The 14,436-nt window shown below is 45.7% G+C and overlaps 1 protein-coding gene across 2 annotated transcripts; it reads right to left on the bottom strand.

The window, feature by feature from the left end:
- Window positions 1–3,620: 3,620 nt before the first annotated feature.
- BZW1 (basic leucine zipper and W2 domains 1) lies at window positions 3,621–13,406 on the bottom strand. 2 transcript variants are annotated; one of them, XM_061377280.1, is made up of 12 exons: window positions 13,260–13,406; window positions 12,661–12,734; window positions 10,867–11,043; window positions 8,511–8,605; window positions 8,182–8,247; window positions 7,760–7,895; window positions 7,041–7,150; window positions 6,755–6,925; window positions 6,275–6,421; window positions 6,020–6,158; window positions 5,054–5,176; window positions 3,621–4,812 (listed from the first exon to the last, which is right to left on the bottom strand). In XM_061377280.1, exons 2-12 carry the CDS (start codon window positions 12,722–12,724, stop codon window positions 4,781–4,783), a joined length of 1,260 nt encoding a protein of 419 aa, XP_061233264.1. In that variant the 5' UTR covers window positions 12,725–12,734; window positions 13,260–13,406; the 3' UTR covers window positions 3,621–4,780. The 2 variants fall into 2 exon arrangements, with proteins under 2 accessions (XP_061233264.1, XP_061233273.1); XM_061377289.1 differs by lacking the exons at window positions 12,661–12,734; window positions 13,260–13,406 and having other exon boundaries at window positions 8,600–8,605; window positions 10,867–10,944.
- Between the last annotated feature and the right edge of the window lie 1,030 nt (window positions 13,407–14,436).

Raw genomic sequence — 14,436 nt, 5'->3', positions numbered from 1 at the left:
TTTGAAGGAAGCACAGTCTATAATAGCCTCAGTGATAGCACATACTCTTTTTGTTAATTTTGTTTGCTTGTATTATTGGGTTTTTTTTAATAGCTGAGTAATTTCACAACTTCCGTGAGAGTTCTTTTCTTTATAGATGAGGTTGTTGTTATTTTGGGCAATGGTGCTTATGAAAGAGTCATGGAATGCACTGTTGATCATGAAGAGTAAGTATTTAATACAAGTAATTTTTCCTACTCACAGTGTAGTTCATTAAGTGCTTTCTGATCATCCCAGGTTGTATCTTTGCTTCCTCTTTCGCTGCTCCGTGTGTACTTCCTTAAGGCTGCTGCTGCAGTTCCCAAACACAAGTGTCTGTTGGTGCATCATGCTAAACCCAGCGCCTTGACAGGAGGGTTGTGCAGCACTGGGGGATGAGGTGATGGGTGCTCCAGCCTGGGAGGGGTCAAGGGCTGGCAGGGGAGGTGACCTGGGAGATGTGGGATGAAGTTGAAACCCCATTCTGGGGCAGTCCTGGGGCCTGCACCACCCACCCCAGGTCTGTGTAATAAGGAAGGTCTTGGATTTGGGGTCTAGCAGCAAGCATCTTATAAATCAAGAATCTGTTTTGTGTTTGATGGCAGTTTTGCTGTGTGCAGAGTATGAAACTAGATTGTCTTTCTCGTGGCTGTAGAAGGCACTTGACCCCTCCGTTACTTTTTCACTACTAAAATAACAGGAGGCGGTGTGTCATTTTTGACGGATGGTCCTGTTTGTTAAGCTGCAAGATGTGGAAGTTTCCCCAGTAGTAGCCCAGCATCTATAAATACAAAGGGGAAGTAAATGGGGCCTTTAACCTTTAAGAAAATACAGATATATCAAGTATGTTTGCACAATTGAAAGAGTAGACCTTAGTTGTGTTTGTGCACAGATGAGCCCTGGTTATATTAAGTCAGTATGTACTTAAAGAAAATAGCTTTTCTGATAAAGCTGTCGTTGCCGTAAACAACATATATGGTGATCATTACTGAATTTCGTTCTAGAATCATGGAAATGGTTTGGGTTGAAAGGGACCTTAAAGATCACCTCATTCCAACTTGAAACTCCTCATTTTTCTACCAACTGTTAAAACCTGTCTTTTCAGACATGTTGCTGTGACAACAGTCAGAAATGTTGACACGTACTCTGAAGTGGCTTGTGCAGAAACAAGAGTACTGCAACATTTAAATGCATCAGATCCCAACAATACATAGTACACAAAGCCACCTGCACTTTCTTCTGCTTTGAGATTCCTGTGCCATCACCTTCTGTAACATGTGGCGTCTGTATCTCCTGGTTACAAACCCTCCTGCTGCAACACATGCATTTTCCTGCTTTTGTACTCAGTGTGTCCAGACGTTGGAGTGGTTTGAGTACACAGACATGTCTGCATTGTTTGAGCTACTGGGGCTCAGCACCTTCGACTTTATGAAAGAGCCTGGCTTTCAGCCGCTGAGCTTGGAGCACATCAGCCAGGTGACATACCAGCTTTGCCAGTCTGTGAACTGTATGTTTCTTTTTTGCTGTATCTGTTACCTTTTTGTGAAATGTGCTAACTATATTGGTTATCTTGCATTTCGAAAGCTGACGCATACAGACCTGAATCCAGAAAACATTTTATTTGTGAGGCCTGACTACACAGCAGAGTATAACCCCAAACTGGTAAGTCGCTGTCCTCTCCCCGCCTCCCCCCACCCACTGCCTGGGTTCATTTGGCCACTTGTATCCCATTGTGTTTCATTTCAGACACGTGATGACCATCAGCTAAAAATTCCAGGTATCAAAGTTGCAGACTTTGGGAACACAGCATATGAAGATGAGTACCACAGCCCTGTTGTGACTACTAGTGCATTCCCAGCTCCAGAGCTTATTCGAGGTCAGTAGAAGCCTCTTATGTGAAAGATGAACCTAAGACTTACTGTATGCTATTGAAGCGTGCTTTAGATGTGGTACATATCCTGCTTGAGCTGCTGCACTGTATACTGTGATCAGGTATAAACATGAACTTTCTGCATCTTTTCACAGGACTGGGATGGTCACAGCCTTGTGACGTCTGGAGCACAGGCTGCATTCTCATGGAATACTGCGTCGGAAATACTCTTTCTGGTAGGTAACTGTGAACCTCAAAATGATGCAGCATGCGTAATGCTGCTCAGCTGGGTGAAAATACACTACAGGGAGGTGGGGACTGCAGGGAATGGCTTCAGAAATGAAACTGCATTTCTCTGTTACACCAAGCAGAAGAGAACAGAAGCTGTAGGAAGACTCCTACAAGCAGCTTGACACAAGGATCACCCTGTTAATACTTGTAATTTCCAAGCCACACTAGTAAGACACAGCTTCATCAGCAAATACTACTCAGTACCCAAATTTTGTCATCCTGACACTATTGCCAAAACCTGACATTTATGAACAAGGAAGAATAAAAAAAGGGTCACAGGAAAAAACCTCCATCCAGATCCCTGTAACCTACTGGAGGAATCAGACTCCTACAGCCTCTCTTTTCTCCTTCGCTTGAAACTGATTATGGGGTGCAGGGTAATGTTAAAACCAAAGTAAGGTTACTGGACAGTTCCTGACACCTTCTAACACTGAACAAAAATGTCCACCTTGATTTCCCTCCAGGCCTGTAACAGCAGAGAACACCCGGCAATGATGGAGTGAGTACTGGGGCCTTTGCCAAGGCACACGGTACAGAACAGCAGGTAAGGACATTTTTCCATACCTGGACTGCTATAGATTAATAAATACAGGTATTTTGAGCTCTGGTTTAATACGCTCTATTAACAAGCTGTGAAATTACATGCCAGTAAACTTCTAGTGAAGGGATAAACCAGGATCTCTGAATAACAAACTGTGGTCTAAGGACTAACTGTTTAAGGAAACACAGGTACTTCACTTGGAAACAGCTGGCCTGGAATGAAAACACTCATGCTGTCAGCGCTTCTCTAGGCTCTGTAAGCCACTGCTGCTAAGAAGACAAAGGGAGATTCCTCTGGGGAGAGGAACTTCTGGTGCAATTTTAGGATTAAAAGCCCCATGTTCTGACATTTTCTTCCTGAAGGAACACATGACCTGCAGCAATGCTGAGCACAGGAGAACCTCTTTGATCTGACTGGGAAGATGCTGGAGTATGACCCCTATTAACACTTGAAGCAGCGCTGAAACATCCTTCCTTCTTCCCACCGAAACGGGAAAAAAGGTCATGGTCTCCTGCAGATGAGGATGCCGAGAGAGGTCTTCCAGCGAAGAAACAGAAAACAGTGTAAATACTTGTGCTAAATCATGAACAATTCTTTTGCAAATGTGCTATTTTTTATGGGCATTTCTGCTATTTTTTGTAGATTCATACTAGGACTTTTTGGATATTCCAGTTGAATCCAGCTGCTGGAATAAAACTTATTCAAAGAAAACTGATGAACCAGGCTGCATTTCCTCGGTGAATAATGGATCGTGGACACTCACACTTCTACCACGTAGATAATTGCAGCCCTTGACATTAAGTGTAAGGATGGCCTTTATTTGTTTCAAAAAAAAAAAAGTTACAAAGTGAGGGAGAAGATGACTGTAGTTACGGAATGAAACATCAGTGATCTTTGGGATCATTTTTTCCATTTCATTTTATTTGTCATAGGTGTACTCTGGTTACCAGTATTTCAGTTAATGCTCATTATTAGCTTACACCAGTACAGACTTCACTCTTTAACCAAGTATTTTTCTTGAATTAAGAGCTGTCCTGAGAAATTCCATTAAGAAAGCAAAGTTTCACGGAGCAGATAAGCTGTTTGGTTTAGCATGTCAAATGCCAACATAAAACAATCACTAAATTTCAGTGGGAGGGGACAGAGTTTTCTCTGCCTTACCTTCCAGCACTCATGCATTTACACAGCAACTCAAGCAAGCTGGCTTGAGGCTGGCTCGAGAAAGCTGCTGGGTGGCTGTGTGGGGAACAGTATTGCTTGGACTGCCATGGGAGCCTCAGTAAGGCTCCCCCAGGAGCTGCTGCCCAGCTGTAAGGCAGCCAGACCTCTCTCAGGCTGTGCTACCCATCAGGTGTGCAGGCCACCAGCTGTGAGAGGCAGCAGGTTCAGAGATGCTACTCATCATACCCCTCCAGCACTACCCTTCACTGTCACCGTAACAGCTCCTCTCCAGGAGGACACTGAACTCCCTTCCCAGGAGTGGGGCAGCTGCCTCATCCAGCAGCTGGAATGCTTTACGCTGGAAGCATAGGGAAGAGGTGACAAAGTCCCTGGGGAGCTGGACAACCACCAGTGAATAGGGTATCTGGCTCACATGGTGCAGGCTGACATGTCACACCGAGCTACCACACAAGCCACAGCCTCCTGGCTTCAGAGGCTTCTGTCAGGTTCATTTACAAACAAAACTGGCATAAATTTCATTCACCATAATCATGTGTACTCAAATATAGACAGAAAACCCAAAAAGTAAAATGATTTCATTGTGGAAGGCCTTAAATTACATTATTACAGTAGAAAATACAGGAGGTAGAATAGAACTGAAAGGACAAATGCAGGTTAGAGTCAAATCTGTAACAGCTCCTGTAAGCTACTTAGAACATGGTTTTAAAAACTAAATCCAGTATCTCAATAACTATATAAAACAGTTAAAAGAAATTGCCATGAGAGCCCTTATATCATGCTTGATACAGGGAGGTAGGATGTAGGAATCAGAAGGACACATGAGACATGACACTTATCTACAGCTCCCGTTTGCTTTGCCAAGGACAGAGTTTCACAGGTCAGTCACCCTCTTCAGCTTCAGATTCCGACTCTGGAACAGAGAGATCTTGTCAACAGGCTACCCACAGGTTAGCTGCCACATCCAGCTGCTGCCCTGTGTAACAGCTGCTATTGGATCCATGTGGGTTGCGCTGGCAAGCTTTGTCAGCCAGTATCAGGGCACACACCTCATCTCCGAGGGACAATTAACCACCCCACCTCACAAACAAGCATTAGTGCACTAAGGTTCCCTACATGAATAAGCTCTACTTGTGAGCTAAGCTGCTGGTTACCTTCTTCAGCATTCTTGAGCCATTCGACAAACTTTTTCATTTGCTCCAGAAAAACACTCTTTCCTTTTGCAAGATGTGCATCTTTATACCACTTGAGGATGGGTTCTTCACTCAGAACTTCAGCTGTAAGATGTGCAAGAGCAATATTAATACAGCAACCCACTCAACAGCAGCTGCTGAGAAGCCCCAGTTGGCAGCCTTTGCTTCCTTCCCTAGAAGCATCACAGTACATACCCAGGGAAGGACTATGCCTGGATACACTTGTGCCAGGAGTGCCTCCTGGTTTATATTCTGAGAACCTTACATTTCAGACTGACTGCACTGGGGGTTTCCCCAGCACCACACTGAGGAGCACACTATCACTACAAGTCTGGAGTATTTCGTAGCTATTTGGGATAACACCCTTAAGAAAAACTTCAGTCAACAGCTAAGAACAGATGCCAATTCTTAAATTTTACAAATACAGTTTTCAGTTTAACAACAACTTTCTTTATATTCCTGTGGTGTTTCCACAGGTGCACGGTGTGGTTTTTAGTAACACCTCTTAACAGCATCGAGCACCCCAGAACAGCTGAGTGGTCTTAATCTCTGGCTGTTCACAGTCAGTGTTCAGACAAAAAGCTAAGAATACATTTATCATGTATCCTTCCCTAACTTAAAGGTGACAAAGAGCCTGAAAAATGTAAATTTGATCTACCACAACTCTTAACATCTAGTAGACAAGCAGCATCCTTGGCACATGGGGAAGTACTCCTCTAGACAAGGACAGCCACATCCACCTTCACATTTTACTTTTCCATCTTTGGAAAAGAAGACAGAAAATTCTTCAGCTCAAGAAGTGCAATGCTGTGGCACTGATCTTCCCTAAACATCTTACCAGGACTGAAGCATTCTGCAAATACAGGCTTTAAAAACACAAAACCACCCTCCCTCCCCTGCCAAAACCCACAACCCCACAGCATTTACCTTTATAGAAGAGCACCACTATTTTCTGGAAGGCCTTCATGAAATGAATATTGTCATAACAATACTCCTGAATCTTCAACAGAAGAGTCAGCTCTGACTGACCTTGGGTAGTAAAGGCAGCAAGTAGAGGGCTGTATTGCTGCAAGAGGAATGACAGATTAGCACACATGGAACACTTTACGTTTATTGCCAAACTAGATTGATTTCATGCAGCCCTACCCAACAGGTGCTAGAGTCCATATTCAGCTGCAATACCTTCAAGTGCTTAATGGCTTGCTCTGCTACCAGCTCCTCCTTTTTGTTCCATTCCACTGTGCTCATTACACTTGACCAGATTATGGCTACCACAGTCTGTTCTGAGATGTTGTTTTTCTTCATCTCCTCCTTTACGTACAAGATTATCTGTCAGAATGAAAGAGTCAGCACATAGGCCACATATGACACTAAGCTAAATTAAAACTTCTGTTCTAAACGCTACACAGAAACCTTCAGAACCAAACACAGCCCTCTATTCATACAGCAAGATTCAGGACATTAAGGAAAGACCACAAAGCTAGTACCAAAGCACCCTGGTCCGGATTTTCATTCTTAGCGAAAGCCATGTTCAATATATAATTAGGCATTTACCTTCAGATTAGTGCTAAATGATGCTGTGTTTCAGAAAATTTGAGCTAAGTTCCTACAGGAAAAAAAGAAAAAAGAAAGCATCCCACCTTGACTACAGCCAATACTTACATCCTTGAACGGATCTCCCCGAGACATCTGCTCCTGAAGTTCTTTCTGCAGCTCTTTCCGAGCTCCTATGGTCTGCTGGTTCCGAACATACTCGGAAAGTTCCTTCAGTCCTGCTTCAGTGAAGTACTTGGAAAAGTGTTCAACACTTTGTTTGTTGGCTGGGAAGAGTTCCTGAAAGCAAAGTTTACAACAACTCTTTCACAAAGTGCGCGTTGGGTGCTTTGCTGGTAAATGATAGTCACTAAACTGGCTTAAGTAGTAACTCAGTGATTTCAGCGGTACTCACCATCAGCCTGTTATCCATATTGACTTTACGAAGACTGACAGCCACTGCATTAATATCTTTCTCATTTATCCATGATTTGAACAGCTTGACTGCAAAAGCTGCAGAAACACCTGTACAATAGGAGTAGTACTGTTACTATTGACATTAGAAACAAAGGGAATCAGAAGGCCTGAGAGTACAGGGTGCCTAGTTTGCCAGAGCCCTGCTTGAAGCAGTAGCCTCTGTACTCAGAGGCAGAACCAGCATAGTCCACATCACCTCTGCCCAAGGATACTGCAGTCTCTGGCACACTGGACTTCTCTTACCACTCAGCATCACAAAGACTTCCTTATACAAAACTTAACTTTCTGTAAATGTATTTACTTTCGGTAATTTATGAAGAAGCCTAAAGAAACAACACACCTTCTGCATCCTGAAAGGTCCGCCCCCAAAACACAGGACTACCTTGCTGGGCAACAGCAGTGACGGCAACCCCAGCATCACACAGGGAAATCCTACACACAAGCTTTCTGAAAAGACTTATCAAGACCTTCCATGTTGTGAGGCAGCATATTTACCTTTGCTAATCCTTTAGTAAATCTATCATCAGATGAAGCTAGTGAGCTGCAAGGGTGTACTGCTTAACTTGTAAGTTGTAACTTGTAAGCAATTTCTGCTTAACTTGTCATGGTTCTGTCTCCCACCATCCTTCCCTAAAGTAAGAGTTGGGCAACACTTACCTTCTTTAACCAAGTTCTCATTGTAGAGACTGTTGAGAATTGATGCATTAAGCGTCCCGTTGGCAAGCAGAATACCTGTCAGCATGGCCAGTTTGTTCCGCTCAGACTCTGAAAACCCTTTCAGGAACAGCAGCAACTGCAAGAGGGAAGAAGAAGAGTTGCCATAAAACTACCATCTCTCACTGAAGCCTGACTCCTGCCTCCATGTTAGACATTTTTGTTTCAATCAAGCTATTCAACTATCAGAAGCACTACTTCGCTGTCAGTCTTCTCCACTAGTCATGCAAGGTAGCTGTTCTTCTATTAACAACTTACAAGTATTCTATTTCAATAATCCATTGTACGATACAACTCTTCTGCAGAGTGATTAACTACTAGAATTCGAAAGTTTATCTGTTTGCTGTTAAGGACTTACTCCATACCTTTTTGACTTCATCTTCAAAGCCTTTCTCCAGGTACTTGTAACGCCTGATTAGCTTGTTAAAAACCTAGGAAGATATAGAAAGTATTATTTTTTGCTCTGGACTATCATTTAATTGAAATTAAGAAAAAAAGGAAAAGGAAAAACCAAGCTCAGTAAAGTCAGTCCGAATTCTATAGAGCACTTTTAGCACAGAACAGTGCTACTCTACCTCTTCCAGCAAGCTTCTTAAAGCCATGCATTATTTTTACCTAAACTTTCAACTGCACAAACATTTCCTTTTTGACCAGTGAACAGTGTAAGTTAAATTGTGCTTAATACAGAACTCACCTGAGCAAATGCTTGCATGGTTTCTAGGTCTTCCTGTGCAGCAAATACACAGACGTTTGTGCGTGTCATGTCATCTGCCAGGGTACCACCTGGGGCTAAAGAAGATTTTCTGGGTTAGTGGTATTACTCCCCAGTGAGAGTACCCAGCAGTTCGCCACAGTAAGAGTTTCAATACCCTTAACATGCAATGCATTGTCCTTTCATGAACTGAATGACTGCATCACTGCAGACTTCCATGTGCTCCACTGCTCTAGTGGAACTATAAAATCAGTAGCTTATGGATGTCCATTTAAATATTCTGACCCCCTACTGCTAAACGGATTGGCAACACATCTTGTTTTTCATATGGGTAAGTTAACATGACCACATGAGCTCCTCTTCCCTTAAAGGAAAACACTAAGACCGCTTAATCCTGGCAAGTATCTTTCTAGTGTCTGCTACAGTAGTGCTGCTTTCTAACTAAGTGTCTTTTAAATAACAAGAGTAAGTCACAACAGGAGAGGGAACATAGATGTTCAAAATTCTGCACCCCTCTTTAGTCTTGCAAGGCACTTCAGCATTATAGCTCCTAATGAGAAGATGCTTCTTCACCATTCCTCTTCAGTTTAATACAGGCACTTGACTGCTAGCCAGGCTGCCTCAGTAACTAGGGTGAATTCAAGCCACCAACTCCAGTGGCAGAATACCTTATTACTAATTTCTATGCCATCCTACATACAAGGGAAATCCTTTAGTTATGTTTTAGTCAGACACATGACTTAAAACATGGAGCATTAACAGTAATAATATTAAAAGGTGGTGAGGCAACAGGATGCCCGTTTTTATTTCAGCCTTGTATGACTAAGGATTAAACCTAGTCTATACAGAAGAGTGGAATAAAGGACCCCTAATACCACCATTAATGCCACAATGCGTATACCCCCCCTCCCCCGCTACATTCCTTGGAGGAACACTTCCTAACACAGCATGCAGTGGTTAACTCTTGAATGTGAACCCACAAACCATAACAATCTGTACATTAACAATTTCAAGTAGCGATGCTCCATGTGGCAGACAAGTTTACCTATTCATGCTATCACCTCCTGTAACATCAGCAAAAGAGCTTCTTGCTAACAAGAACATCACAGTAACTTCAGCCTGTGTAACACTGGGATAAGCTTTGGGATACGCAGGCACATGAAGTTAAACCACTTCAAAAGCCTTGCTTTTCAGCATTTGAGCAACTCTCCTAACATTTCTGCAAGTATCAGTGTGAAGTTGTCCCCAACAGGCAACAGATGCATCCTCCCAAACCAGCCACCCCCATTGCAGAACTGCCATCCACTGTCCATCTGTGGCTCAGAATCAGGTATTTCCTCTCCTTCCCTATGCATTCAAGTAATCCAAGCCAGTTCTGTTACATTACTTAAAACCTGTAACTGCTGAAATACCTATGTAAGTCCTCCCCCTCCCCATTATTGCATAACAAATGCTAAAACCAGGGACAGACCTTTTCTAGTCTTGGCAGACAACATAAGGGGTCTTCTTTGCAGTCAGTATTTTAAGTGGGTCCCTGCCATCTGAACCCCTTCTCACTGAACAGTATTAATCAAGTAGGAAATGTAAAGTCTAAATCTGAAGTACCACTTTTTTTTTGAACTACTTTTAAACCTCATTTAGCTTCACCCGCTTCTTACCTGTTTGGTGAGCATCTGCCCCGCTCTTTGCTCTTTACATGCATTGTGCACAAGAGTTTACAAGACTTTCTGTCATCACATTTCACTTCCTTGGTTCCCTGTTTTCTGCTGACTTGACCACCCCCTCATTTCCCACTCCCTCACATCTGCTAGAGCCCACGGCCTCACTGCTGTCAACATCAAACAATTTGTAATAGCATTTCCAAGACTACGCACATCAGATTCTTCTGCAAACAAAACTACTTTCCAAATTAACAGGGCACAAAGCACAGGATCACATCAGAATCTTTCAGGGCAACTCCTTTCACCTTGCAATCACAGACCACACAACTGAAACCAGCATTTGTCCATCTCAAATAAAAAATGAACTTGACCAGAGAATCAAGATCCAATCCTGGTAGGAAAAAAAAAATGTAATATATTTTCCTTTAGACCAAATTTCTTACAGTCTGCACTTAGAAGAAAGCCAAACTGTGGCAGGTAGGGTATAACAGAGTATTTTTACAGTAATCCAATTGCTTAGCCAGTCACTAACATGGTCAGATAGTTATTGCAGATAGCTTAAACCCTGCCCTACACACTCAATGGGCTCTAGCAGACTTTATACACTGAAAGGAAAAGTGAGCTTTTGTAGAGTCAAGAGAACAAAGGCTGAGAGCAGCCCCATCAAAGGAACTTACCCAGCATTCCACCAGCCACCAGGATGTCAAAAAGCGTTTCTGCATAGCGGCGATAGTCAAGTTTTGCACCAGAAGCATCAAGAAACTTTGCTACTGCCTCCAAGTCAGTGCCAGTTTCAGTTAAACCTTGAATAATACAGTCTTGGAACTGAGTAGGGTCAAACCTCTCTTTTTCATCTGTAAGAACAGAGCATTGAAGTGAAGTTGCCACACACACCACTGCTTGGGGTTTGTTAAGTTTGTCATTTCTAAATAAAAAACCCAAACCAAAACACAAAGCACCCACACCATCCCAAAAAACCCAAACAAAACCAAACTTGCACTGACAAGCCTGACAACTGGTATTAACTGGCACTAATAGTGACTTAGCAATGTAACCTAAAGTGAATTTCAAAGGCCAATATAGCAATAAGAAGTTTTACTGCTTTCAGCCCGCTAGTCAGTCAAGCTTGACTAAAAAGCTAAACCACTCCTTAGTTACCTCTATTTGAATTCTTACTGTACTTTCACGAAGAACAGTTGTTTGTAATAATCATTAATTTACCTTAAATGGAAGAGGTCTTTAACTCTACTCACCTACCTGTCCTTAGACTATGCAAACCGTATGCTTCCAAGGAAAACGGAACTCAGTTGCACATCTTACTTTGAGTGCTGCCTGTAACAGCTCAGCCAGTTTTGTTAGCATCTGTTAGCAGCCTTCCTGTAAGGGGCAGACTAGTGTCCTTGCACTCAATGCAAGTATCAACACGTTGGGAACAGATGGGTGGAAGTCTGGAAATAGTGGATCTGTTATTTGTCGAGGACAGATCCATGAGGCTGTTACTGCAGAGCTGCTTGGAAGCCAAACTATGGTTAAACGCTTAAAGAGAGACAGAACCTCAGGATGCTAGCATTTCATCTGCTCAACGCACTGCAACAGCTTCTCAAGGGGCTTTTACTTCACCATGAGAATAGGTTCTTTAAGTCAGCCTGGACTTCTGTCTGACAAATTAATTAGTGACGCAGTAATACAGCTGAAATAGCACACCATATCCTTAATGGTGTCAGTTTGAGCTGGAACACTGCTAGTACATTAGTAAAACAGTGCTAAACAAACTCTAAGAGCTGCCCCGCTTCCTCTTTAGGCTTAAGAAACCTACCAACAAATCCTAAATTTCTCATCACACCTCTTCAGTCATTGATGCTTCTCATGGGAATAGCTGCACATACAGATATAGACACTTGCACATCCCACACTCTGAGGGTTTGTGCTTGCTGGTGGTGGGGGGAGCGTTTCTGGGGGTTTGAGTTGTTGTGTTTTGTGGGTGTTTTTGGGCTTGATTTATTCTGTGTGTGTGTGGGGAGGTTGTGGATTTGGTTTCTTAATTCAAACTAGGTATTCTTATAGCACTCAGGGGACAATGTAACCTCTATCCAGTGGGTAACACCGGAATTCTCACCAGGTTAGATGCTCCTTAGACTTGCACATTAACCTGCAACAAACCTGCACTGGAGTTGCCCTCTAACTCAGGGGTACTGGACACTTCTGCTTCCAGGCTAAACACACTCAGTGCAGTTCTACACCCACTGTTCCTTAAGCCAAGGTTATCACAGCAAATTCAGCTACAACTCTTATTGCCAAATATTTTTTACGAGTGCAGAGCACATTCCAGCACCCAGAGTTAGCACCAACACTGGGTATTTAGTGTGGGGTCATTTAAAACACTTATGAGAAGAACTCTGTAAAAGCACTGGTTTGTGGTCAGAAAAGGGCTTTTCATGGGGGCCCACGCACCGACAGCACCGATCGCTTACCTCTCTTTCTAGTTTTAAAACGCTGCCCTGATAGCGTCGGCTTCTGCGGCTTTTGATTATTCATAAAAGACACCCTGTAAGGAAGCACAACACCCCTCAGGACGCGCACGGCGGGGCCCGCCCGCCCCGGGAGCATGGAGGCGGCCCTACCCCCCGCGCCGCTCCTCCTCCCTCCCTCCCTTTCTCCCTCCCTTCCTTCCTCCCCTTCCCTGGCTGTGGCCGACCTCCATTTTCCCCGCAGCACACGCCGCTGGCGGGCAGGCGCAGGCCCCCGGCCCAAGCCTCCCCAGGCGGAGGCGGCGGCGGCGGCAGGGCGTTGGCGGGACCTGCGCGGAGCCCGCTGCGGCGGCGTCGCCCCCTCATCCCCGCCGCTCCGCCCGGAGGCTTTGCTGCTGCCGCCGTGCTCCGGTGCCCGTGCGGGGGAAGATGGAGACTGAGTCCCCCCACTTCGCCTCCGCTCAGGTGCAGCGCGGCCGCTACAGCCCGGCCTGGCCTGGCCTCGTGTGGCGGCAGCCGGCCCCACCCGGCCGCTCCTCCCCCCGGCTGCCCCCGCGGCTGCCCCCGCGGCTGCCCCTGCCCGGCCCGGCCCCTCTCCTCACCGACTTTAAGGCAGAGAGAAAACGCCCAAGCGGCCCGGAGCGGAGACGGGCGCGAGCAGCGGCAAACAGAAGCGGCAGCAAGGAAGAGAGCGTTACAAGCGGAACCAACGCGAGAGGAAGAGGGGAGGAGCCGTGCTCCGCCCCGCCCGGGACGGACGATCCCGCTCCACCAGAGAGGTTCGAGGGAAACGGCCAGGGTCAGGCTGGGCTCCTCCAGCGCCGCCTGCTCCCCGCTGCTGGCGCTGCGAACCTGCCGGCACCCGACGCTCATCTCCCCGGGGCGCTCCCCCTTCCCCATGCGTGGAGCTCTCCCTTCGAACCCCCCATTCCAGGAATGAGCGCGTCCACCCCCCCACGCCCTCGTGATTTACCGTCACACGCCAGTAGCCGCCTAGTGCGTCCCCGTGCCGGGGCTGAGCGCGGACCGGTCCGACTGGGGCGCGAGGAGAGGCGACCCCTGGCGACAGTAGGCGGTGCCCCGAGGGGGCAACCTCACCGCGTGTCCCAGGCTGGGCCCCTTGGGGCCGGCTGCCCTCTGGCCTCTAGTCCGACCGGTAAGAGGTGTCGGGCAGGTTCGAGCCCTGCGCTGGATGGGGCTTGGGCATCCCGCTGCGTGCGGCTGCGGTGGGTAGGGCCCGTGCCCCTAGGGAAGATGTCACGGTGCCCCAAACATAACTGCTTGCTGTGCTCAGCCCCGTTCCCACCAAGTTGCCTCCTTAGAGCCCACGTTCAGCCTTTCGTAGAATCAAGTACGTTGGAAAAGACCTTTAAGATCATCAAGTCCCACCATTACTCCAGGACTGCCAATGCCATCAGTAAACCGTACCACTGAGGGCCTCTTCATGGTTTGTGAACACTTACAGGGACGGTGACTCCCCCATTCACTGGGCAGCCTGTTCCAATGCCTGACCACCCTTTCACTGCCAAACTGACAGAGCAGCACGTAACTGGACATGTCTACCAGGTAGATTTCTCCAGTTATATCCAGAATACAGCAACATGCAGCATCCTCCCCACACAGGGAGATGCAATTGCAACTCAGTTCTTTGCTCCCCCAAAAAGCAAACCACTAAACTAACCTAGGGGTCAGAAGCATCCCTCTAGCCCTTACACAGGTGCCAAATTTCCACCAGGTGTAAAGTGTAATGTTCCTTTGACTAAAGCTCTTGAAATGTCC

This window comes from Neopsephotus bourkii, unplaced genomic scaffold (assembly GCF_033783945.1).
Source record: "Neopsephotus bourkii isolate Nb327-2 ecotype Australia unplaced genomic scaffold, CSIRO-AGI_Nbou_v1 NB_196, whole genome shotgun sequence".
In the NCBI taxonomy this organism is placed as follows: domain Eukaryota; kingdom Metazoa; phylum Chordata; class Aves; order Psittaciformes; family Psittacidae; genus Neopsephotus; species Neopsephotus bourkii.
This window is presented reverse-complemented; position numbering and strand designations above follow the sequence as displayed.